This window comes from Sapajus apella, unplaced genomic scaffold, assembly GCF_009761245.1.
Source record: "Sapajus apella isolate SASKATOON/1434 unplaced genomic scaffold, GSC_monkey_1.0 scaffold47, whole genome shotgun sequence".
NCBI classification, from domain to species: Eukaryota; Metazoa; Chordata; class Mammalia; order Primates; family Cebidae; genus Sapajus; species Sapajus apella.
This window is the reverse complement of record NW_022436987.1, coordinates 13,627,356-13,652,356: the sequence shown is the minus strand read 5'-3', so window position 1 is coordinate 13,652,356 and position 25,001 is coordinate 13,627,356. Positions and strand designations below refer to the sequence as shown.

The 25,001-nt window shown below is 41.5% G+C and overlaps 2 protein-coding genes across 12 annotated transcripts in view; one reads left to right on the top strand and one right to left on the bottom strand.

Annotated features, from left to right (window-relative positions):
• Positions 1-4,463, bottom strand: part of SPTY2D1OS (SPTY2D1 opposite strand) — a 12,489-nt gene extending 8,026 nt beyond the window's left edge. Inside the window, exon 1 of the transcript XR_004257621.1 lies at positions 4,299-4,463. The gene's annotated coding sequence lies outside the window, so the exon portion shown is untranslated. The remainder of the gene's footprint in view (positions 1-4,298) is intronic.
• Positions 4,464-4,513: 50 nt separating this feature from the next.
• UEVLD (UEV and lactate/malate dehyrogenase domains) overlaps positions 4,514-25,001 on the top strand; it is a 58,015-nt gene continuing 37,527 nt past the window's right edge. Inside the window, exons 1-6 of one of the 11 annotated variants that reach the window (XM_032240941.1) lie at positions 4,611-4,685; positions 11,851-11,924; positions 12,269-12,353; positions 13,935-14,000; positions 19,095-19,258; positions 23,269-23,404. In XM_032240941.1, the coding sequence (XP_032096832.1) occupies positions 11,886-11,924; positions 12,269-12,353; positions 13,935-14,000; positions 19,095-19,258; positions 23,269-23,404 (490 nt within the window). In that variant the 5' untranslated portion in view covers positions 4,611-4,685; positions 11,851-11,885. Of the gene's footprint in view, positions 4,709-9,985; positions 10,350-11,850; positions 11,925-12,268; positions 12,354-13,934; positions 14,001-19,094; positions 19,259-23,268; positions 23,405-25,001 lie in introns of those variants that run through there. The other 10 variants (XM_032240944.1, XM_032240940.1, XM_032240946.1 and 7 more) reach the window with 10 other exon arrangements.

Genomic DNA, 25,001 nt, shown 5'->3' with positions numbered 1-25,001 from the left:
TTTTTTTTTTTTTTTTTTTTGAGACAGAGTTTCATTCATGTTACCCAGGCTGGAGTGCAATGGTGCGATCTCGGCTCACCGCAACCTCCGCCTCCTGGGTTCAGGCAATTCTCCTGCCTCAGCCACCTGAGTAGCTGGGATTACAGGCATGTGCCACCATGCCCAGCTAATTTTTATATTTTATTAGAGACAGGGTTTCACTATGTTGGCCAGGATGTTCTCGATCTCTTGACCTCGTGATCCACCCACCTCGGCCTCCCAAAGTGCTGGGATTACAGGCTTGAGCCACCATGCCCGGCCTTTTTTTTTTTTTGGGACAGAGTCTCACTCTGTCACCAGGCGCCAGGTTGGAATGCAGTGGCACGATCTCGGATCACTACAACCTCCGCCTCCCAGGTTCAAGCAATTCTGCTTCCTTGGCCTCCTGAGTAGCTGGGATTACAGGCATGTGCCACCATGCCCAGCTAATTTTTATATTTTATTAGAGACAGGGTTTCACTATGTTGGCCAGGATGTTCTCGATCTCTTGACCTTGTGATCCACCCGCCTCAGCCTCCCAAAGTGCTGGGATTATAGGCATGAGCCACCGTGACCGGCCTAATTTTTGTATTTTTAGTAGAGATGGGGTTTCACCCTATGGGTCAGGCTGGTATGGAACTCCTGACTTTGTGATCCACGCGCCTCAGCCTCCTAAAGTGCTGGGATTACGGGCGTGAGCCACCCTGCCTGGCCAAAAGGCTGTTTCATAAAAGATGGAAGAGGCTGGGTGCGGTGGCTCACACCTGTAATCTCAGCACTTTGGGAGGCCAAGGCAGGCGGACCACCTGAGGTTGGGAGTTTGAGACCAGCCTGACCAACGTGGAGAAACCCCATCTCTACTAAAAATACAAAATTAACCGGCTGTGGTGGTGCATGCCTGTAATCCCAGCTACTTGAGAGGCTAAGGCAGGAGAATTGTTTCAACCTTGGAGGTAGAGGTTGTGGTGAGCTGAGATTACGCCATTGCACTCCAGCCAGGACAACAAGACTGAAACTCTGTCTCAAAAAAAAAAGAGCAGAATCTTGCCCTAGCCTTGCTGCTAAATTGGTATCTTTTCCTTATACAATGGATTTCTGGCAGGATCTATTAGAACTTTGAGCCCCTGGCAGTTCTGTTTCAAGGCTGGTTATCTGGCTGAGATACACTTAACAGGCTTTCTACCCTTTAACTTTCTCTGTAATCTTCCTCCTACCTTGTCTCCTGACTTCTACTCTCGCCCCAAACTGCTGCCTCTTCACAATACCACAGTTATTAATATTTTTTTAAAGCTCAGTCATATCATGTCACTCTTCTGTTCAAAACCTCTCAGTGGCTTTCTCTTTCTCCCAGATTAAAAGCCTGAGAAAGGAAGAGGCAGGCCCTGACATCTGAGAGATGGTCTGACACAGCTAGACTTCAGGGTTGTGGGAAGCTGGGCTGGTGCTCACAGCTTGGCCCAGTTATTCTAATGTGGGACATAATCTCACAGAACACCAATATCAGACAAGGTCAGACTATAAAAAAGTGAGATACAACAAGGCCATTTCATAATTTTGTCTAAGCAGAAACAAGAAAGCAAAGTCACTGTGTGAGCCATGAGAAAACAAACGTCCTCTGCTATTACGAGTGACTGCTGCTTCTTCATCAAGTATAGCTTTATCCTCACTTTCATCTGTCCATCTTACAGACAATACTTATTCAGGTACCTAGTTACAGAAGTGTCCCTGCTTTCTGATAACACCCAATCCAGGGTGAAGCCTGGCTTTCTTGGCCCTCCCGCAAATTGCCCAAATCCTATAATAGTTTCTCTCACTCTCACCAAGCTGTCCCAATGGTTCTCCACAGCACCTGCTTCCTCACTGCAAGAACTATGAACAATGAACTGTTAAGAACTATTAAACAAGTTTAAGTACAGGTGTGTTTAAGTACAGGTGTGTTCCTGATTGTCTCTGGCTGGAGGGCACTGATAGGCTAGAGTCCTTATAATTGTCTACAAAGTCCCACAGTGGTTCTTGGACTTCCTCATGTATCAGAATCATCTGGAAGCCTTGTTAAAATGGATTGCTGGTCCCCAACCCCAGAGTTTGTGATTGAATAAATCTGGGGTGAGGTCTTAGGGTCTTAGAATCTTCATTTCTTTCTTTTTTTTTTTTTTTTTTTGAGACAGAGTTTTGCGCTTGTTGCCCAGGCTGGAGTGCAATGGCACAATCTCGGCTCACCGCAACCTCCACGTTCTGGGTTCAAGTGATTCTCCTGCCTCAGCCTACCGAGTAGCTGGATTACAGGCATACACCACAACGCCCAGCTAATTTTGTATTTTTAGTAGAGACAGGGTTTCTCCATGTTGGTCAAGCTGGTTTTGAACTCCCAACCTCAGGTGATCCCTCTACCTTAGCCTCCCAAAGTGCTGAGATTACAGGCATGAGCCACCACGCCAGGCCAGAATCTTCATTTCTAACAAGTTTCAGATGAGGCTGAGACTGCAGGTCTGGGGATCACACTAGAAGACTCACTTCCCTAAACCATTTGTTCCTCTCTTATTTCCCTGACTTAGCCTCCTTGTCTCTACTCCCATCTTATTTCATTCTACTCCAGCCACACTGGCCTCCTTGGGCACATGCCTGTCTTAGGCCTTTGCTTTGTCTGCACTCTGACTCGGAACACTTACTCCCTCACCCCTCAGTGAGACCTACGCAATCTCCTTACACTTTTAAGAATTTATTCTCCACGACAGGTTATCAACCTTCTGGCATGCTGAATAATTTACTTATTATATTTATTGTTTTGCTTTCCCTCTGCTAATAAAGGAATGACAGCCTTAAGACAGCAGCCATTTTGTCTACAGCTAGTGCTCCACTTACAACCACAATTGGTTCAGACAGACCAGTCATAACACAAGTTGGTCGTAAGTTGAGTAGGCTATATGTATAGTACTGTGAAATGATGTTATAAAAATCTTTAAGTCATATTTTATCATAATTTTCTTTCATTATTGTCATATATCATAATTTTCTTCGTTCATTTTATGCCATTTGTATCATCTCTACACCATTTTGTTTCTTATTTTTACATTTGTCAGGTTTAAGTAAAACACTGCATTATCAGTACAACTGGTTTAATATTTGCAAAACATACAAAATTACAAAATACAGGTGCATACAAAAATACAAAATACAGGTGTAAAAAATACCATAGGAAACATTTTCCCAATTGCCAAACATATCAAAATATATAAACATGTACGAAACATTTTATTGGCCACTGGTGCTTGGCTGCGGATCGTTGAAGTCGTCATCTGAGGCAGCAGTTGGGGTTACCGGGGTTGGTTTTTTCATAAACATGGTGAGCTTTGTCTGAATTGTATGTTTCTTTTTTTCTTCATAAATATCACGATACGGATGAAACACATCGTGCGCCATCCGTTCAATCCTTGCAAATCGTTCGATGTTTGGGTCCATTGCTTCGAAATGTATAAGAAGCTTATTGGGAGGGGTTTGATGAAAAACATCCAAGACACGAAACACAAATTGCTGTACCGAGTCTGGGATAACAGTTGAATGGTGCACGCGGAGATGGTAGTGCTGCCGGAAGCTGGTCCGCACTGCTTACGCCCAGCTGGGCAACGTTTGCGCTGCCAGACGCGGAGCAGTCGTGGCTGGCGACTGTGGTCGTAAAGTTGAATGGTCGTAAGTTGCATAGGTCGTAAGTCAATCAATACCTGTATTTTGTTTGTTGCTTATCCTGAAACCTTGTAAAATAGCTGGCAAGTAGTAGATGCTCAACAAAACCTTTTTGAATGAATGTTCCTTCCAGCTTTTCAGTTTCTTCTCCAGAGTCACGGCAGCCTCTCCCTTCAGATCTTCCTATAAATACAATCTCCCTTCTACATACATGCTCAACCACTTGACAATTACAATATCCAGCTCCTGAGACTTTTCGCTTCGGTGGCTCAAACTAGGGATACAAGGCTGGTAAGTCAGTTAGGGGTCAAGGAGACCAACCAACGCCAGAAAATTACTGTATCCTGTATCTCTTCTTTGCCCACCTTCTCCTGATGACCTTATCCACCCATCTCCCTCCTCTCTTGTTTTCCAACTCTTTTGTTCACCCGGCTTTTTCCTGTTTTACTTTCTACTCACTGAAATTTTGCTTCTGAAGCTCCATGGCCGCTTCCTTCCTAAATTCAAATGCAATTTTTGGTCTTGCTCTTTCCTGATACTCTTTGGAATTTAACACATCTGTCTAGAAACTCTTCAAGAACACCGTGGGTTGCTTCTACCTCCTTTAGTGATTCTACTTCGGTCCTTCCTAGTCTTCTCTTCATAAATGTCCCCAAGTTTCCTTCCAGGAAGATGGGTCATGGTTTCCTTGACGCCAACACGTTTCCGGCCGTGCCCTCGTCACTTGCCTACTCCGGGGTCACGAAGGAGGGGCCGCCCGACTCCCAGCACAGCACTGCCTGAGCCCTGGGCGTTGTTGAATGCCGGTGGAATTTCCAGTCTGGGAAGGGGCGGGGCCATGGACCGCCGGGAAGTTTGCCCCTCGGCGGCTTCCGTCCTGCAGCAAAACCGGAAGAAGGTTCAGGGGCTGGGGTCGTGGGACCTGGCTCTGGACCGGGATGGAGATGGAGTTCGACTGCGAGGGCCTGAGACGGCTGCTTGGCAAGGTGCGGGCAGAGCGCTGGGCCAGGTCTGGGTCCTCGGGGTCTTGCGGGCTGTCTCCGCCTTTGGCCAGTTTGCCTCCGTTTTGTGTTTTGCTGCTTGTAGTGAGGCTTGGAGCGGGGATGGCTGGTGTGAAACGGGCTATGGGCAGAGGCGCCAGGGAGGGTTGAAGCAGTTTGGATTCTAACTTCTCCCGCAACTCGGGGGTTTCCCAACCTCCACCTGGTGCGAGTCCTCCTCATACCCCCAGCTTCACTGACCTCAAACAGCTCCCAGCGCACGCCTGTAACCACGCCTTTCTGTCTGCTGAAATGGCCTACCTTTTTTCTTGAATTGCAAAGCTCGTCCTTTTTGAGACCCAACTCAGTCACTCCCTGGAAGATTGAATCAACCCTTCTGCTTTCAAAGATAATCGATTATCACATTGTGGAGTAATTATGTATTTACAAACCTTACTCTTGCTGTGAGCCCCTTTGACTGCAGACACTGTGCTTTTGTATTCCTTTCATCTAGCCACTATGCTAGACAACAACATAGGTACTAAATAACTGCGGTGAATGAAAGACCTGAGTATATTTAGGGATGAAGACAACTTGAAGGCCCTGGAGAGATCTTAAAGTTGAGGAGTAGGCGGCCCAACCTAGAAATCTGACGTATATTTCCTCGGCCTGACTAGCCTGAGTCTCCAGTGTACAATCTGAGGAAATCCCCACCAGTTTTCTAGTTAAGAAAACTAGTTTTCGGCAGGGCGCGGTGGCTCAAGCCTGTAATCCCAGCACTTTGGGAGGCCGAGGCGGGTGGATCACAAGGTCAAGAGATCGAGACCATCCTGGTCAACACGGTGAAACCCCGTCTCTACTAAAAATACAAAAAATTAGCTGGGCATGGTGGCGCGTGCCTGTAATCCCAGCTACTCAGGAGGCTGAGGCAGGAGAATTGCCTGAACCCAGGAGGCGGAGGTTGCGGTGAGCCGAGATTGCGCCATTGCACTCCAGCCCGGGTAACAAGAGCGAAACTCCGTCCCCCCCCCCCCAAAAAAAAAGAAAACTAGTTTTCACCAGTTTCCTAGTTAAATAATTTATTTTATTATTATTATTTTTTTAACAAAGTCTTGCTCTGTTGCCCAGGCTGGAGTGCTGTGGTGCGATCTCAGCTCACTGCACCCCTGCCTCCCAGGTTCAAGCGATTCTCGTGCCTCAGCCTCCCAAGTAGCTGGGATTACAGGCGCGCACGCCACCAGGCCGGGCTAATTTTTGTATTTTAGTAGAGGTAGGGTTTCACCGTGTTGGCCAGGCTGGGCTGGAACTCCTGACCTCAAGTGATCCACCCTCCTCAGCCCCCCAGAATAGTAATTCTTAATGCTTCTTAAGACTTCCTCATGCGGAAGCCATAGTTTATGCCATTTTTGTTGTACTTGCTTCTTTCCTTGTTGGGACAGTTAGCATAGTCGTGGGAGGTTTTGAAGCCCCAAGATTGAAATTATTTATGTAAGTGACTTGATTGAATTTATCTACTGCGACAGGTGCAGATCTTGTAGGAAGAGAAGTATCGTCATGCTTAGGATATCTACCCTTTCTGTGACCTCTTCAGAGGACATGAAATTAAAAGAACCATTCAAGTTTTAATGTGTAGAGGATGATGGATGCTCGATGGGAAGAATTACTCAAGTTTTTTTTTTTTTTTTTTTTTTTTTTACGGTCCCTCCCTTCCCTGAATTGTTTAAGACTCAAACATAGAGCCTACTTCTGGTGGAACTGGAATGAAGGAAAAGAAAAGGCAAGTTTTCTCAAGGATGAGAGTAGAATAGTAGAGGATTTTTTTTCCATTAGTGCATAGCATAGAGTCTGGCACATAGGTAGCTTATTAATAAGTACCTGTTGGCTGTATAAATTAAGGAAACTCATCGGAAACAAGTCAGTCCAGCAAATGTTTGGGATTCCCTGACCATTCATTGCAGTAGGCAAATAATATAATCGTTTAATATCCAGAAATAATTTTGGCTGGGCACGGTTACTCATGTATGTAGTACCAGCTACTTGAGAGACTGAGGCAGGAGGATAGCTTAAGCGCAGGAGTTTGAGTCTGCAGAGAGCCATGATTGTGCCACTGCATGCCAGCCTGGGAGACAGAACGAGAGACCGTCTCTCTAAAAAATAAAAAAATAAATTTAAGGCCAGGTGCGATAGTTCAAACCTGTAATTCCAGCACTTTGGGAGGTTGAGATGGTTGGATAACCTGAGGTCAGGAGTTTGAGATCAGCCTGGCTAACATGGTGAAACCCCGTCTCTACTAAAAATACAAAAAAATTAGCCAGATTTGGTGGCACGTGCCTGTAATCCCAGCTACTCAGGAGGCTGAGGCAGGAGAATCTCTTGATCCTGGGAGGCGGAGGTTGTGGTGAGCTGAGATCACACCACTGCACCCCAGCCCGGGCAACGGAGCGAGACTCTGTCTTCAAAACAAAACAAAACAAAAAACAAAACAAACTCAATAAATAGAGAATTGGGCAAAAGACATAAGTATTTTTGAAACAGGAACAAAATCACTACATTTCAATTGTCAGTAGTCGCATGTGGTTTGTGGCTATCATATTGGACAATGTACTTACAGATTATTTCCATTATGGCAGAAAGCTTAAGCTTTGTCAGACAGTTCTGTATCATAAGTAGGTGGGTCAATTCACCAGTACTTACTATTCTTCAAAAAGTGTGTGCTTTCATTCTTTTTTTTTAAGAGACAGAGTCTTGCTCTGTCTCCCAGGCTGGAGTGCAGTGGTACCATCATAACTTACTGTAGTCTCAAACTCATGGGCTCAAGTGATCTTCCTGCCACCGCCTCTGGAGTAGCTAGGACCACAGACAGTATCACCACATCTGGCCTATTTTTATTTTTGTAGAGACAAAGTCTTGCCCAGGCTGGTCTCAAACTCCTGGCCTCAAGTGATCCTCCATCCTCGACTGTCCAGAGGGCTGGGATTACAGATTTGAGCCATCATGCCCAGCCACATATGTATATTCCTTCGTTTGTATTAAGTGTTATATTTACAGAAATTACCTAGTTCCCTAATTTCTGTTTTCCGCTCCTCAAGCTGAGTTACCTTGGAGAGGCAACTTAACCTGGATTTGCTCCCTCATAAAATGGCAATACTGGACTTGATCTATAAGATTCCTTCCTGCTAAAAATTTATTTTAGTAAATGATACCAGGCCGGGTGCAGTGGCTCATGCCTATAATCCCAGTATTTTGGGAGATCCAGGTGGGCAGATCACCTGAGCCCGGGAGTTTGAGACCAGCCTGACCAACATGGAGAACTCATCTCTGAAAAATACAAAATTAGCCAGGTGTCATTGCAGGCTCCTGTAATCCTAGCCACTCGGGAGGCTGAGGCAGGAGAATCGCTGGAACCTGGGAGATGAAGGTTGTGGTGAGCCGAGATTGCGCCATTGCACTCCAGCCTGGGCAACAAGAGCAAAAATCAGTCTCAGAAAAAAAATTACACTGACAAGATACACTGCTTAATATGTAGTGAAAATAAGGCTGGGTGCGGTGGCTCATACCTGTAATCCCAGCACTTTGGGAGGGTAGAGCAGGCAGATCCCTTGAGCACAGGCATTCAAGACCAGCCTTGGCAGCATGGTGAAACCTCATCTTTACAAAAAGTACTAAAAAAGTATCCAGTCATGGTGGTGCACACCTGATTGTGCTACTGCACTCAGCCTGGGTGACAGAGCGAGACCTTGTCTCCAAAAAATAAAAAAAGTTAATATTTTCTTTTTTTTTTTTTTTTTTTTGAGACAGGGTCTCTCTCTGTCACCCAGGCTGAGTGCAGTGGGGCAATCTCTGCTCGCTGCAACCTCCACCTCCCAGGTTCAAGTTATTCTCCTGCCTCAGCCTCCCAAGTAGTTGGGACACAGGCACATGGCACCACGCCTGACTAATTTTTTATGTTTTAGTCGAGATGGGGTTTCACTGTGTTAGCCAGGATGGTCTCAATCTCTTAACTTCATGATCTGCCTGCCTTGGCCTCCCAGAGTGCTGGGATTACAGGCGTGAGCCACCGTGCCCAGCCCCAAAAGTTAATATTTTCTTCAAGACAGATAAAAGAAGTCCTTTTTGGCAAGGGGGGTGTCAAAAGAGCAAATATTTAATAGTGACATTTGGGTTTTTAAATCCCGAGAAGAGTGCTTTTGCTGCCTTTGACAAACTTGTATAGCAGTTTTGCAATTAAATCAATTTTAGTGTGGCCTTATATAGCTATTAATAATCATGTTCTCCAGTAATTTCTTTTTTTTTTTGAGACGGAGTTTCGCTCTTGTTACCCAGGCTGTAGTGCAACAGCGCGACCTTGCCGCACAGCAACCTCTGCCTCCCAGGTTCAAGTGATTCTCCTGCCTCAGCCTCCCAAGTAGCTAGGATTATAGGCACATGCCACCATGCCTGGCTAATTTTGTATTTTTAGTAGAGAAGGGGTTTCTCCATGTTAGTGAGACTGGTCTTGAACTCCCAACCTCAGGCGATGCGCCTGCCTTGGCCTCCCAAAGTGCTGGGATTACAGGCGTGAGCCACTGCGCCCAGTGTTCTACAATGATTTTAAGGATGTAGAAAATCGTGGAAAATGAAACAAATTATATCTGTTGATAATATATATATTCCAGGTGACAACAATGCAGCCTTTTGTACATTTGTGTAGTGTTTGGAGTTGGAGTGACTTCATTCAGTTTTGTTTACATTGAATCATGGGCACTGAATCTAGGACTCACTTTGCCCAACAGACTAAACAAGCCTGTTTTAGTTAATACTGATCATTTGTTAGTTTTGATGCTCAGTGCTGTGGATCATAATTACTTTCTATGTCTACCCTACTCATATAAATCTGTCTGTTTGCCAACTTCCATCCAAAAAATATAATTCTATCAAAGGCAGACCCTAAGTACTGTGAAGAGATAGAACAACGAGTAAAAGACAATTCCTGCCTTCCGGTTGTTCCTGCCCTCAAGTTGTTTGTAGTCAGACTTCTCTTCTAGCAAATTCTTCCCCATCCCAGAATGACCTCTCTTTCCCCTAATTTTCTTTTTTCTTTTCTTTTTTTCTTTTTGAGACAGAGTCTCACTCTGTCGCTGGAGTGCAGTGGTACAATCTTGGCTCACTGCAACATCCAGGGTTCAGGTGATTCTTCTGCCTTAGCTTCCAGAGTAGCTGGGATTACAGGTGCATGCCACCACATCTAATTTTTGTATTTTCAGTTGAGATGGGATTTCACCATGTTGGTCTTAAACTCCTGACCTCAAGTGATCTGCCTCTCTTGGCCTCCCAAAGTGCTGGGATTACAGGTGTGAGCTACCACGACTGGCTTAATCCCTAAATGTCTATACCATTCAAGACTCTAGGCTGAAATGTAGTTTGAGCTTCTCCAGAGGCCTTTCCGTAACTTAGATGTTCTTTGTGTCAATTTGTAGTTTGCTGTCTGTACTTACTGTTGTATACATACTTTGTTTATAATCTCTCTTTTACATACATATGTTAATTGTAAGAGTTTCATATACACCTGTTGAAGTTGGTAGCCAGTAGAGCTATATCTTTTTTGCAGGTGAAGAACTTAAGGTTCTGAGAGAGGAAACAGGATCCATTAGCAGTCCTCTTCCATTTTCTCCCAAACTCCCCCAATCCTGGGTATCCACTAGTCTACTTTGTGTTTCTATGTATTTGTCAATTCTTAACATTGCATATGCATGCAGTTATAAAATATGTAGCCTTTGTGTCTCGTTTCTTTTATTTAAAAAAAATTTTTTTTCTAAGAAGCACAGCCTCTGGCCAAGACCAGAGACAGACATTTCCTTTGTCTAATTTCTTACGTAGTGTTTTTAAGGTTCATCCATGTTGTAGTGTGTATTAGCACTTTATTCCTTTTTGTGGTTAAATGTTTCATTTTATGGATATGCCGCAATGTATTTATTCTTTCATTACTTAATGAACATTTGGATTGTATTCACTTTTTGGCTATTAATAATGCTGCTATGAACAATTGTGTACAAGTTTTTGTGTAGATACCTGTTTTCATTTTTCCTGGGTATATACCTAGAAATTGAATTGCTCAGTCATGTGGTAACGCTGACTCTGTGTTTAATCTTTTGAAGAACTACCAGGGTGTTTCCCAAAGCAGCTGTATCATTTTACCACTGGCAGTGGTGTATGTGTGAGAGTTCTGATTTCTTTACATCCTCTCCAACACTTGTTATTTTCTCCTTTTGATTATAGCCTGTATCTTGATTATAGTATGAATCCACCAGCTGTTTTGTCCTTTTTCCTGATAGTTTTGGTTATTCTGGGTCCCTTGAATTTCCATCTGAATTTTAGAATCTGCAAATTTTTGCACATGCGTGCACGCACACACGCACACACACAGACAGACACACACACACACAGAGACACACACACACACAGAGACACACACACGCCAGCTGGGATTTTGATAGGGATTGTGTTGAATCTGCTGAGGAATGTTGCCATCTTAACAATACTGTCTTCAAATCCGTAGACAAGGGATGTTTTCCATTTACTTTGGTCTATTTTATTTTTTTCAACAATGTTATACAGTTTTCACAGTCTAAGTTTGGTACCTTGTTAAATTTATTCCTGATCAGCACAGGAGTTTTGACCTGCTCTGTTTCCGACCTGGGCCGATTCACCCCTCCTTAGGCAACCTGGTGGTCCCCCGCTCCCGGGAGGTCACCATATTGATGCCGAACTTAGTGTGGACACCCGATTGGCATACCGCACTACAGCCCAGAACTCTTGGACTCAAGAGATCCTCCAGCCTCAGCCTCCCGAATAGCTGGGACTACAGGGCATGTGCCACAGCGCCCGGCTAAATTTATTCCTAAATATTTTATTCTTTTTGATGCCATTGTAAAAGGAATTGTTTTCTCAAATCCATTTTCAGAATGGTAAACTCTTACTATATTTCTTTTCTTTCATTTAAAACTAACCACTAGTGTAAGAGATAAGTATTATTTCTTTATGCAGGTGAGAAAATAGGCTTAAAGAATTTAAAAGATTTTGTCCACAAGACAACCAAGTTAGTATCTCTGAGAAGACATCTGGATAAATGAAGAGGCAGTTACACACCTGACTGTAAAACCTTGTGTGCTTTTGTTTTCTGATTGAAACCCAGGAAGGTGGGAGGGGAAGTTGAGGTATCTCAAGTGAATGAGCTATGCCAAAAAGACAGTTGGATCTCAAATAGTGGTAAGAGGGGTGATTCATTCTGCCTCATCTCTTAAGGAGGTATTTGGAGGCAGTTCGATTTAGACATTCAAGACCCTGGTCCTGGATTTGAGCTCTGGCTTCGCTATTTAACTTGCTGTCTGACTCAGCTAGCTTTCATTTATTCTCCTGCTTCTGTAGAGCAATTGTAAAGCCCTCCCTATGTTGTAGGGCTTTTGTTTTTTTAAAAAATTAAATACTGTACATATTCGTAAAGCTCAGAGCCCAGGGCCTAGCACATGGTAAATTGTCAGTTAAATGTTAACTGCAATTGTTCTTTTGCTCAGAGCTTTATTCTTACTCCATGCTTATTTTTCTCTTTTCAGTACAAGTTCAGGGACCTAACTGTGGAAGAACTAAAGAATGTAAATATGTTTTTCCCGCATTTCAAATATTCCATGGACACCTATGGTAAGAATCATATTTTCTAGTTTAAATGCTGCATTATTGGAACTACTAATTTTTGGCCCTAAAGAGCTGCAAAATTGTAATTTCTCGTTTTCTCTTTTGTCTTCTGATTTTCAGTTATACTTTGTGACCTGCAATTTCTGAGAAAGCTTAAATTAATACAATATATCTTGCATTAGTTTTCTATTGCTGCTGTAACAAGCTACCACAAACTTAGTAGCTTTAAAAAACACACATTTACTATGTTACAATCCTGTAGGCAAGAAGTCCAACACAAATTTCTGTAGCTTAGAAGCTGAACTGGAGTTTGACTTGGCTAAAATCTAGGTGTCAGCTGCCTTTGTCTCTGGAGGCTCCGACGGATAATCTGTTTCCTTGAGTTTCAGTTTCTAGAGGTCACCCACATTCCTAGGCTCTTGGTTTCCTTTCTCCATCTTCAGAGCCAGCAGTGTTGGATGTCTCCAAGCCATTCTTCTATAGGCAAATTGCCCTCTGACCATAGCTGGGAAAGATTCTCTGCTTTTAAGGACCGATGTGATTAGATTAGACCCATCCCAGTAATACAGGGTAATCTGTTCATCTCAGACTCCTTAATTTTTTTTAAAGGCTAGTCAAGTGATCAGAGTCTTTAATCATGTCTGAGAAGTCCCTTTGCCAAGTAAGATGACATATCACGGGTTCCAAGGGTTGGATATGGACATCTTTGGAGGACCTTTATTCTGCCTATCATATATATAGTTGATTCTAAATTATTAACAAAGTTTTAGTTATCTTGTTCAATTAATAGTAAGAATCTGGTTATCTAAGGAAGCTTTTACTTTATTATCTTTTTTTTTTTTTTTTTTTTTTTTTGAGATGGAGTCTTTCTCTCACCCAGGCTGGGGTGCAGTGGCATGATATCGGCTCACTTCTAAAAATACAAAAATTAGCCGAGTATGGTAGCAGGCGCCTGTAATCTCAGCTGCTTGGGTTGCCCCAACCTCTGCCTCCTGGGCTCAGGTGATTCTCCTGCCTCAGCCTCCCGAGTAGCTTAGATTACAGGCGCCTTTCACCACACCTGGCTAATTTTTGTATTTTTAGTAGAGATGGGGTTTCACCATCTTGGCCAGGCTGGTCTTGAACTCCTGACCTTGTGATCTACCTGCCTTGGCCTCCAGAGTGCTGGGATTACAGGCGTGAGCCACTGCACCCGGCCCATAGTACTTATTAAGAGTTTTCTCATTCTCTCATTTGATCCTTATGAGAACTGTGTAAGGCAGTCATATTATCTTTATTTTATAGATGATGAAACTGAAGATCAAAGATGATTAAAGTCACCAAAAGTCACATTCGTCTAAGCAGGGAAGGTGGCCCCAGAACTTGGGGTTTCAGTATCAAAATCCTGTATTCTTTCAGCCACCTCACTGCTTTCTAAGTAAACAACATCTAGTCATTTCCTTTTGTTGACAGATTTACCAATTCCTAGATTATGTTTAGACATTGCGTGTGTATTTGTGTGTGTACTTAAGAGCACACACATGTGCATACTTACATACTTTACCACAGTTCTTTCTGATTGCACATTTTGGGGCTTTTTTCTTCCAGTTTTTAAAGATAGTTCCCAGAAAGACCTGCTGAATTTTACCGGCACTATTCCTGTGATGTATCAGGGTAAGTGTGGAAGTTGAGAAAATATGGGAGTTTTCTAAAGGAGGAGTTTATTTGATAACTGACATTTGTTTATGCCATAACATTCTCAAAGTATTCTTACAGCTATATAACCTATGCAGAACCTTACTGGATCTGTTCCAGTCAAGGAAGGCCTATATTAATGTCAGCAAGTTAAGTTCAGTTCAACAGTTACTTATTGTCAACTATGTGCCCACTACTCTGGTAGGTTCCAGGGTACGAAGGAAAGCAAAACGGACATAGGCCTGTCGTTGGGGAGATTCATCTCTGTTTTCCATAGCAAAGTGTAGGGGTCCCACCTTTTTCTTCATTATTTCTGTATTTTGTTCCCCTTCTTTCCTCTCTGTGTGATACAGCATTATCTCCAGTCCATAGGTGAAACTGAATCTTAGCCCTGTCTGATTTACCTAAGATCACATAGCTAGTGTTAGCCTGAAACTCAAACTCCAATAGGAAAATTTTGCAACACAGAGGCCATTAAAGCTCAAAGGAAGGAACACATTTTAGAGTGACCTAACAGTTTAAAATAGCTAAGTGTTTGCCCAAAAATAAAGGAAAAAAAAAAATCACTGACTTTTCTTTTTTTTTTTTTTTTTTTTTTTTTTTTGAGACGGAGTTTCACTCATGTTACCCAGGCTGGAGTGCAATGGCTCGATCTCGGCTCACCGCAACCTCCGCCTCCTGGGTTCAGGCAATTCTCCTGCCTCAGCCTCCTGAGTAGCTGGGATTACAGGCAGGCACCACCATGCCCAGCTGATTTTTTGTAGTTTTAGTAGAGACGGGGTTTCACCATGTTGACCAGGATGGTCTCGATCTCTTGACCTCGTGATCCACCCGCCTCGGCCTCCCAAAGTGCTGGGATTACAGGCTTGAGCCACCGCGCCCGGCCTTGCTGACTTTTCTTATACTTAACTCTTCCCATTTGTCCAGACCTACTTCTCCTGTGTTCAGCAAGGACTAACATTTTGGATAAGAATTGCAAGAAGTTGCTTATGTATAGTATGATTTTAAGAATACCAATGAATCTTTGGTTCCAAATATTTCTCTGAAATGGTGCCTGAAATTTCACCATTGGAAATTCACTGTTCTTGCTGGATGTGGCAGCTCATGTCTGTAATGGCAGCACTTTAGGAGGCCAAGATGGGCAGATAACTTGAGGTCAGAAGTTCGAGACCAGCCTGGCCAACATGGTGAAACCCCATCTCTACTAAAAATACAAAAATTAGCCAGGCCTGATGGCATGCGCCTGTAATCCCAGCTACTCAGAAGGCTGAGGCATGAAAATCTCTTGAACCCAGAAGGCAGAGGTCGCAGTAAGCTGACATCATGCTACTGCACTCCAGCCTGGGTGACAGAGTGAGCCTCAGTCTCAAAAATTAAAAAAACAGTTCAGTGTTCTTTTGAAATGCAAATAACCCTAGGAAGAATACCATCCAAAATCACTAATATACAGTGATGTGCTTATAGGACATTTGCTTATTTGGTATTTGTTGAATAGTTGAGTTAGTATGATGATTGACTGAAGGGCTTAGGAATAACTGGCTTACTGGGGCATGTCAGAAGATACACTGAGAAGAGGGCTGAGAAAGATCTGGAAGCCAAATAGGGAGATAACTTGCTATCTCTTAAAGAGTTCAGCATTGTACAATGAGAATACATTGCCCAAAAAACACTAGGAAGCTGCATTTGGGAGAACTTCTTTCACGGTATGTGCTTCTTTATGATAGCTCCTGGATTATCACAAACCCTCTTAAATCCCCCATTCTTCGCCCCCAGCAATGACTTGCTGCTAGAGATGCACTCATGCTTTGTTCTGCTTCTGTGTATGTCCCACCGTGATACCTCCTTTTGCAATAGTAGGCACTCAGGAAATGTGTAGTAATTCATTTTGTTTTTATGCATAGGAGAATGGATGGGTATGAAAGCAGCTAGCCATGGGCTCCATGCAGAGATTGCAGAGTGAGGTAGGCAGAACAGGCATAGAGTTGATTTTTCTCTTCTTTCCTTGCACCTCCCTGCCAAGTTTTCAGACGTTTCTGGCTGCGTAGAGAATTTTACTCAGACTTGTTCCCCTTAAGTTGTATTCTGAATTTATCTTGGTTAGATGTTGAAAAGAAAGGTAAGAGAAGGGTATTAGGGAAAGGAGGAAAGGAGAGGAAAAGGGAAGGAAACTGATTAGGGCGATTCGTTCTGAGAGATAAAGGCCAATTCTTACCTAGCCCAGTGTTTTGAAGGGTAGTTGCATATTAATAGAGGAAGTTGTGAATTGAAATGAATTACTGCTTAGTAGCATTTCAGTTTCTAATACAGAGTAGGGAGGTAACATGAGGGCAGAAAGGTTATCTTAATACCATTGGTAAAATCCCTTCCAATGTCAGTAAGCCTGTCCTGTAGTCATTGAGTTATGTCACTGATTCTTACGATGGGGTCTTCCTTAGGTGCCCCTCCTCAACTTTTTCCTGCATTACACTTTTCTTTTCCTTTGCTTTGGAATTATATCAACTCAATGTGAATGCACACTAGTTATTTCCTACTGATCAGAAGGTCAGAATGTATATTATCTTTCTCATCTGTAAACTGGGCCAATACTAGAGCCCACCTCAGTAAGGCTTAAATGAGTTACAATAAGTAAAGTTCTTAGCATAGTGCCTGGCATATAGTGAATGTTCAATAAATGTGGCCATTATTATTTGTCTGCCTTTATTACTCTCTTTTAGTTAACTAGTTTTATTAGTGTAATGATTATACATGCTTGTGCTGAAAAAGCATTTAAAAAATTGGGAAGGGATAAGGTTAAGCCTATATCTAACCTTCCATCTACATGAAACTTCTGTTAATATTATCTTATGTATACCTGTAGAAATTTTTGGTGTTATTTCTTATTCAGCCAACATTGTGTTAAGTCATAATTATACTTCATATAGTCATATTTTTAGAGATGTATGTAATCTTTTTTTTCTTTTAAGTGAGAGAGTGTTGCTCTGTTGCCTAGGCTAGAGTACAGTGATGTGATCATAGCTAATTGTAACCTCAAATTCCTGTGCTCAGGTACTCTTCTGGCCTTAGCCTCCTGAGTAGCTAATACTGCAGATGTGTGCTACCACACCAGGGTCTTGATATGTTGTCCAGGCTGGTCTTGTACTCCTGGACTCAAGCTGTCCTCCCATTTTGGCATCCCAATGTATCATCTTAAGATCACACCTATCTAAACTTTGTTTACATCCAAAGTTAAGTTACGTTCTTATAATTCCTTTATATTCGAGGACTTTGTATTAGGAGTTCAGACTCTTACTGAGGTGTGCTCTAGTATTGGCCCAGTTTACAGATGAGAAAGATAATATACATTCTGACCTTCTGATCAGTAGGAAATAACTAGTGTGCATTAGAATATTAGAATATTAAATAACTAGTGTGCATAGAATATTAGAATTCAGCTAAAAGCTGAATTCTAGCTTTTAGCTGAATTACTAAAAGCTAGATGTGCAGGGTAGGAGTCAAGGCATTTGCTGATGGGAAAGGGAGAAGGAAGAAGAGACCAGCGAACACCAGTGGTGAAATCTTACCACTTAGACACAGGAATCTGAGTCACCAGGTGCTTTGCCAGTCATGGGCCGTTAAAATGCATGAATACTGCTGGGGAGGGGCATTGGAGGCAGCAGATTCTTGATCAACCAGGGGAATGCCTTCAGTAGAGGTTTTTTTTGTTGTTTTGTTTTGTTTTTTGAGATAGCGCCTCACTCTGTCACTCTGGCTGGAGTGCAATGGCACAATCTCAGCTCACTGCAACCTCCACCTCCTGGGTTCAAGTGATTCTCGTGCCTCAGCCTCCCACCCAAGTACCTGGGATTACAGGTGCTTGCCACCACGCCTGGCTAATTTTTTGTATTTTTAGTAGAGACGGGGTTTCTCCATGTTGGTCAGGCTGGTCTTGAACCCCTGATCTCAAGTGATCCGCCTGCCTTGGCCTCCCAAAATGCTGAGATTTACAGGCGTGAGCCACTACACCTTACCTTCAGTAGACATATCCTTCCTTTTCTTTAATGTGTAGTGATTAATGCAGGAAGTGGCTCCATCAGGATTTGGGCTGGCACTCCAACTATATTAGTAAAAGATTTTGAAAATTTGATTTTTCTTTGTTTTTTTTTGTAGAGACAGGGTGGATGATTTGGCCATTGCTTTAGTTAAACTTACTTAAGTGTTATACCAGTGCTCTAACAGGAACATATTTCCAATGTGAGTATGGATGAAATGTGGGAAATAGGCCTTACTTTACATTAATCCTTTATATGTAAAAAACCTGACTAGACTATTCTCTTTCTTTCTTTTTTTCTTTCTCTCTTTCTTTCTTTCTTTCTTTCTTTCTTTCTTTCTTTCTTTCTTTCTTTCTTTTTCTTTCTTTCTTTTTTAAGAGACAGGGTCTCACTCTGTCACCCAGGCAGGAGTGCAGTGGTACAATCATGGCTCACTGCAAACTTGACCTCCTGGGCTCAAGTCATCCGCCCACCTCAGCCTCCCCAGTAGCTGGGATTATAGATGTGTGCCACCATACCCAGCTAATTTTAAAATTTTTTATAGAGCAGGGTTTCTCCATGTTGCCCAGGCTGGTCTCAAACTCCTAGGCTTACGTGATTTGCTCATCTCGGCTTCCCAAAGTGCTGGGATTACAGGCTTTAGCCACCTCACCCAGCCTAGTCATTTCTTAAAATGCCACCTAGCAGCCAGGTGCAGTGGCTCACGCCTGTAATCTGTGGGAGGCCAAGGCAAATGGATCACGAGGTCAGGAGATTGAGACCATCCAGGCCAACATGGTGAATCCCCATCTGTACTAAAAATACAAAAACTAGCCAGATGTGGTGGTGTGTGCCTGTAATCCCACCTACTTGGGAGGCTGAGGCACAAGAATGGCTTGAACCCAGGAGGCGGAGGTTGCAGTTAGCCAAGAACGCGCCACTGCACTCCAGCCTGGCGACAGAGTGAGACTCTGTCTCAAAATAAAAAATGCTACCTAGCTATATCATAAACATAATGTGTGTGCTTCATTATCATTTAAAGATACGTTTCTTTTGTTTTCAATAGGTAATACATATAACATACCAATTCGTTTCTGGATTTTGGATTCTCATCCTTTTGCTCCCCCTATTTGCTTCTTGAAGCCAACTGCGAATATGGGAATCTCAGTCGGAAAACACGTGGATGCTCAAGGCAGAATATATTTGCCCTATCTCCAAAACTGGAGCCATGTAAGATCAGTTTGGATTTTCTTCAGAAAGCTTTTTTCTTTTTTTTTTTTTTTTGAATATTTATCATTGATTCTGCTGGTACAAATAAGTATGATAAGTGCATTTTCTTTCAATGATATTCTTCATGTGGTCTTTGGAAGTAATTTGAAATTGAGCTCTCTAGGGTTACCCAAGTCCCAGAACCCTGATAAAAACTGCCTATACAAAGCTGTTCCCTCCAGGTTTTGAAGCCAACTGTTGTTTGCTCTCTGTCTTTTAATAGTCGTTTCCCACTTGAGAAAGTACAGGAAGAGCTACTAGCAAGTGATTGGGGCATTATTTCCAAATCCCTTCCTATAAAAGATTTTTATGTAATATATATATTTATTTGTAGTTTTGCCTGTTTTTGACTTTCATATAAGTTGAATCATACTGTATGAAATTTTTATGACATGCTTTCTTTTTTGTTTTTTCATTTTTTTCTAAGACAGAGTCTTGCTCTGTCACCCAGGCTGGAGAGCAGTGATGTGATCTCACCTCACTGCAACCTCCACCTCCCAGGTTCAGGTGATTCTCTTGCCTTGGCCTCCCAGGTAGCTGGGATTATAGGTGTGTGCCACCACACCCAGCTAATTGTTTGCATTTTTAGTAGAGACGGGGTTTCACCATGTTGGCTAGGCTGGTCTCAAACTCCTGATCTCAGGTGATCCATGCCCTGTTGACATGCTTTGTTTTAACCAATACCAAGTTTTAAAAATTCATCCACATTGATCTATATAACAGTAGTATTTGTTTTATATCCTCATGTTATATAATTTTGTATTCTGCATTTTTCATTGACTATTATATTGAGCATTTCTCCATGTTAAACTGTTTTCAAAATATGTGGGTTTTAATGGTTGCCTGATAATCCAGTGTAAGGATACTACTTATTGTATTTATAAATCGCCCTATTATAAGACATTTAATGTTGAACATCTTCAAGTGAAAATGTTTATATATATCTAACGTATCTTTGATAATTTCCTAATGATAAGTCTCTTGGAATAGAGTTATTGGATCAAAGGTTTTCAGTATTTTTAAGATTTTCTTATATATTACCAAATTGGCTTCCAAAAAGGTAGACAAAATGATACATTTCTATAATCAGTATAAATCAGTATAGGATAGTACCTATTTTACAGTACCTTTTGTCTAACAGAAGTTATTATCCTTAAAACAAACCTTTGCTTATCTCTATACATTGGTTTAGACAGATGTATAGTATTCTCTCATTTTTGTAAATAATTAAAAATTTTATAAAAGGATAATTTATAATAGATTTATATGTACCCAGAAAGTTAATAGGGCTGGAGAACAGGAGCATGTTGGAGTCAAGTGAGGTTGGAGTAAAGAATGCCTTAGGATTATCACTTCTTATTTTATTAGACAGCTCATAAAAAGTGTGTAATTGTGGATGCATTTTACTTTGTTTTATGGTTTTCTATATTTTTTATGTAGAAAGCATTTGAAAAGAAGAAAAAAGAAATAGAAAAACAAAGGACACACTTCAAATTATCAGTAGTAGGAGTTGACATTCTACCTTATGAACATTTATGTTATTTGCATTACCTGATGATTTAAATAAGATTGCTAGTTAAATGTGATGAATGGGGCATAATAAAAACTTGTCTGTTGGAAGGACAAAAATGGATTGTACTCTTAATTTTCAGTTACTTGATTAGTTGAGAAATTGAAATCTTTTTCATTTACTTATCAGTCATGTTTCTTCCTTTTTGAATTGTCTGTTTTTCTCCTTCATCCATTGTTACATCCTTCTTTAAACAAAACAAAACTATCCTCAAGCAGTATTTTGACATCTGTGCCATGTTGCAGGAATTCATGTATCTTATTTCTTCTCTCTGGTTTTCACTGGCTTCTCTTTTTGTAATTTTGTTTAGTAAATGCTCAGGGATAGTCTTTTTTTTTTTTTTTTTTTTTTTTGAGACAGAGTGTCTCTCTGTCGCCCAGGCTGTAGCACAGTGGCGTGAGCTCACTGCAACCTCCGCCTCCCGAGTTCAAGCAATTCCCCTGACTCAGCTACCCAAGTAGCTGGGATTACAAGTGCATGCCACCATATTCAGCTAATTTTTTTTTTTTTTTTAGTAGAGACGGGGTTTCATCATCTTGGCCAGGCTGGTCTTGAACTCCTGATCTCGTGATCCACCTGCTTTGGCCTCCCAAAGTGCTGGGATTACAGGCGTGAGCCACCACGCGCAGCTGGGAAAGTCTTATAATCTAGTGAAGGTTGTGCTTAATTTTAGTTTAGACAGTACTGATTTTAATTTACTGTGCTGAGCGTCTTTATTATAAACTAAAACTAGTCTCTTTTTTTTGAGACAGGGTCATGCTCTGTCACCCACATTGGAGTGCAGAAGCACAGTCATAGCTCACTGCAACCTCAAATTCCTGGGCTCAAGTGATTTTCCCACCTCAGCCTTCTGAGTAGCTGGGACTACAATCATGGTCCACCATGCTCTGCTAATTTTTAAATTTTTTGTACAGACAGGATTTCTCTATGTTGCCCAGGCTAGAATTGAACTCCTGGGATCAAAGCATCCTCTCGCCTCAGCCTGCCAAAGTGATGGGATTATAGATGTGAGCCTCAGTGCCCAGCCTTAAAACTAGTCTTAAAAAGACATTACATTATTTAAATTGCCCTATTTAAAAGTACTGCAGCACCTTTAAATTCCACATGCAGTTGGAATTATAATTATGTAGCATAATTATATAGAACTTTGGAGCTAGAAGGAATCTAGTGGTCATCTAGGCCAGGGATTACAATTTCCTCAAGAGATTCAGAGGGCTGTGTTAGGCCTGCAGAATTCGTTTGAGCACAGTTGGTTTTGTTTTACCTTGTTTCGTTTTGTTATTAGAATGAATTTGGATGCCTGTAGGCATGCTCTTTCCAATTTGCCACAATAACCATCTCTCCCAGTTTTCTTATACTTGGCAGTTTTACACATTTGATGTTATCTGCTTGGTCCCCAAAGGTATTTGAATTCTTTGCCTTAATGGCTTCATCTCTTTACTTTATAAATAGTGAAACATAGACTCTGAAAAAGTAAGAGCACTTTTTAAGTGAGCATACTACTAAATATTCCTAAGAATAATAATAAACATCTGTTTTACACTCACGGTGTTTAGTTTGCATTCATTAGCTCATTTATTGCTCATAACAGCCATTTGGAATTTATTATTCTCATTGTGTTACTGATGACACTGAAGCTCAGAAAGGCTCATGAATTCCATCAAGGTTGCTTAACCAGTTACATTGAAAGAAAATAGTATCAGATTAGATAGTATTTTAACAGTGTTAATTTTCTGATTTGATAATAGTTATATAGGAGAATGTCTTTTTCTTTTAGGAAATATACACTAAAGTACTTGGGGTAAAAGTACATCATGTTTTCAGTTTACTTGTTTAGTTTGTTTGGAAAAACTAGAGAGAGACTAAACAAGCAAATGTGATAAAATGTTAACATTTGAGTAATCTGGGCGAAGAGTATATGTACTATTTTTGTAACTTTTCTATAAGTCTGAAATTATTTCAAAATGAAGAGTTAAAAAAAAAGAGACAGTTCCCAAACCTAGGTATTAGGCTATTAGGCATATTCATGCTATTTTTCTACTTTTGGGAGATGTTGAATTAGCATTTCTTCTTCCTTTATTTTTCAGTTAAAAGTACTCAATAATTTTTCAGTTAAAAGTATTATATAATTTGTATGATGGTTTTCAAAAAATGAGAACATGATTGAATACTTCTTTTTGACTAACTCTTAAAGAATGTATAGGTTAAAGAAGTTTTTTTGTTTGTTTTGTTTTGCTTTGAGATGAAGTCTCACTCTGTTGCATAAGCTGGAGTGTAGTGGTGCAACCATAACTCACTGCATCTCAAATTCCCGGGTCCAAGTGATACTCCTGCCTCAAAAAAGGTAGTATTCTTCTGCAAAATTTTTGTGTAACTTTTCTGTTTTTTATGTATTCTACAGCCTAAATCTGTCATTGTTGGATTAATTAAAGAAATGATTGCCAAGTTTCAAGAGGAACTTCCCCTGTATTCTCTGTCATCATCTGATGAGGCACGGCAGGTAGACTTGCTAGCCTATATTGCAAAAGTCACTGAAGGTTTGTATATTTGTTAGGCAGATTGTCTTGAGAGTTATGAGTTACCAGTTTCTCACTAAAATCCTTTACTTTCAGCCGCTTGATTTTTATAAATAAATTTAGGCTCGGCATCGTGGTTCACACCTGTAATCCCAGCACTTAAGGAGGCAAAGATGGGAGGATCACTTGAGGTCAGGAGTTCGAGACCAGCCTGACCAACATGAAACCTCATCTCTACTAAAAACACAAAAATTAGCTGGGCGTGGTGGCACACCCCTGTAATCCCAGTTACTTGGGAGGCTGAGTCAGGAGAATCACTTTAATCCAGGAGGCATAGGTTGCAGTGAGCCGAGATTGTGCCGTTGCACTCTAGTCTGGGCAATAAGAGTGAGACTCTGTCTCAAAAAAAAAAAAAAAAAAAATGTGTGCATATGTACATCTGATTCTGAAATAAGAAATTCCTCAGGCCTGGCACGGTGGCTCACGCCTGTAATCCCAGCACTTTGGGAGGCCAAGGTAGGCAGATCACCTGAGGTCAGGAGTTCGAGACCGGCTTGGCCAACATGATGAAACCCCGTTTCTACTGAAAATACAAAAATTAGTTGGGCGTGGTGACAGCTGCCTGTAATCCCAGCTACTTGGGAGGCTGAGGTGGGAGAATCACTTGAACCCGGGAGGCAGAAGTTTCAGTGAGCTGTGACTGTGCCACTGCACTCCAGCCTGGGCAATAGAGCAAGTCTCTGTCTCCAAAAAAAAAAAGAAATTCCTGTGTAATATAGGATATTACCCTATAGTTCCAATAAATATGGTTTTTGTTTTTTTTTTTTAAGATAGAGTCTTACTGTGTTGCCCAGGCTGGAGTGCAGTGGCACCATCTGGGCTCACTGCAACCTCTGCCTTCCTGGGTTCAAGCCATTCTTCTGCTTCAGAAGAATGCCCGGCCAATTTTTGTATTTTTAGTAGAGACAGGGTTTCACCATGTTGACCAGGCTGGTCTTGAACTCCTGACCTCAGGTGATCCTCCCGCCTCAGCTTCCCAAAGTTGTGGGATTATAGGCATGAACCACTGTTCTCGGCCAGGTTTCTTAAAATGAAAAGAATTAGTCTTAAACAGATAAAACAGTTCTTGTATTGTTTAATACCACTTGATATATTTAATGATCCCAAACCCTTTTCACAATATGTATATGTGAATGTAGCTTGTTGTATATGTAGCTTGTTGGCTTATTCAGTATACTGGATCAGAATATCTATGATTCTTCATAATTCTCGTTAAGGATAAAGGCAAATACCTATGCTTGAAACATTTTGGTAAGGTGTTAGACATATTTTTGTATTGTCGATCAGAGCAATGAGTTGGAATATTTTTCAGAATTATGAAAATGCTACTTTTTTTAGAGTCTCATATGATTTTTTTTTAATGTTTAGAAAGATGCTTTCTTTTTAGAAGGATAATTTCTATTTAGTCAAATATTTAATAGGAGACATCTGTCTTCCTTGCATGTATTTGTTGGGTAGTATTTTTTTTTTTTTTTTTTTTTTTTTTTCAAGAAGTTTTTTTTTTTTTTTTCCCAGGGTGGAGTGCAATGCGGCCTCGGCCGCCAACCCCACCCCCCCC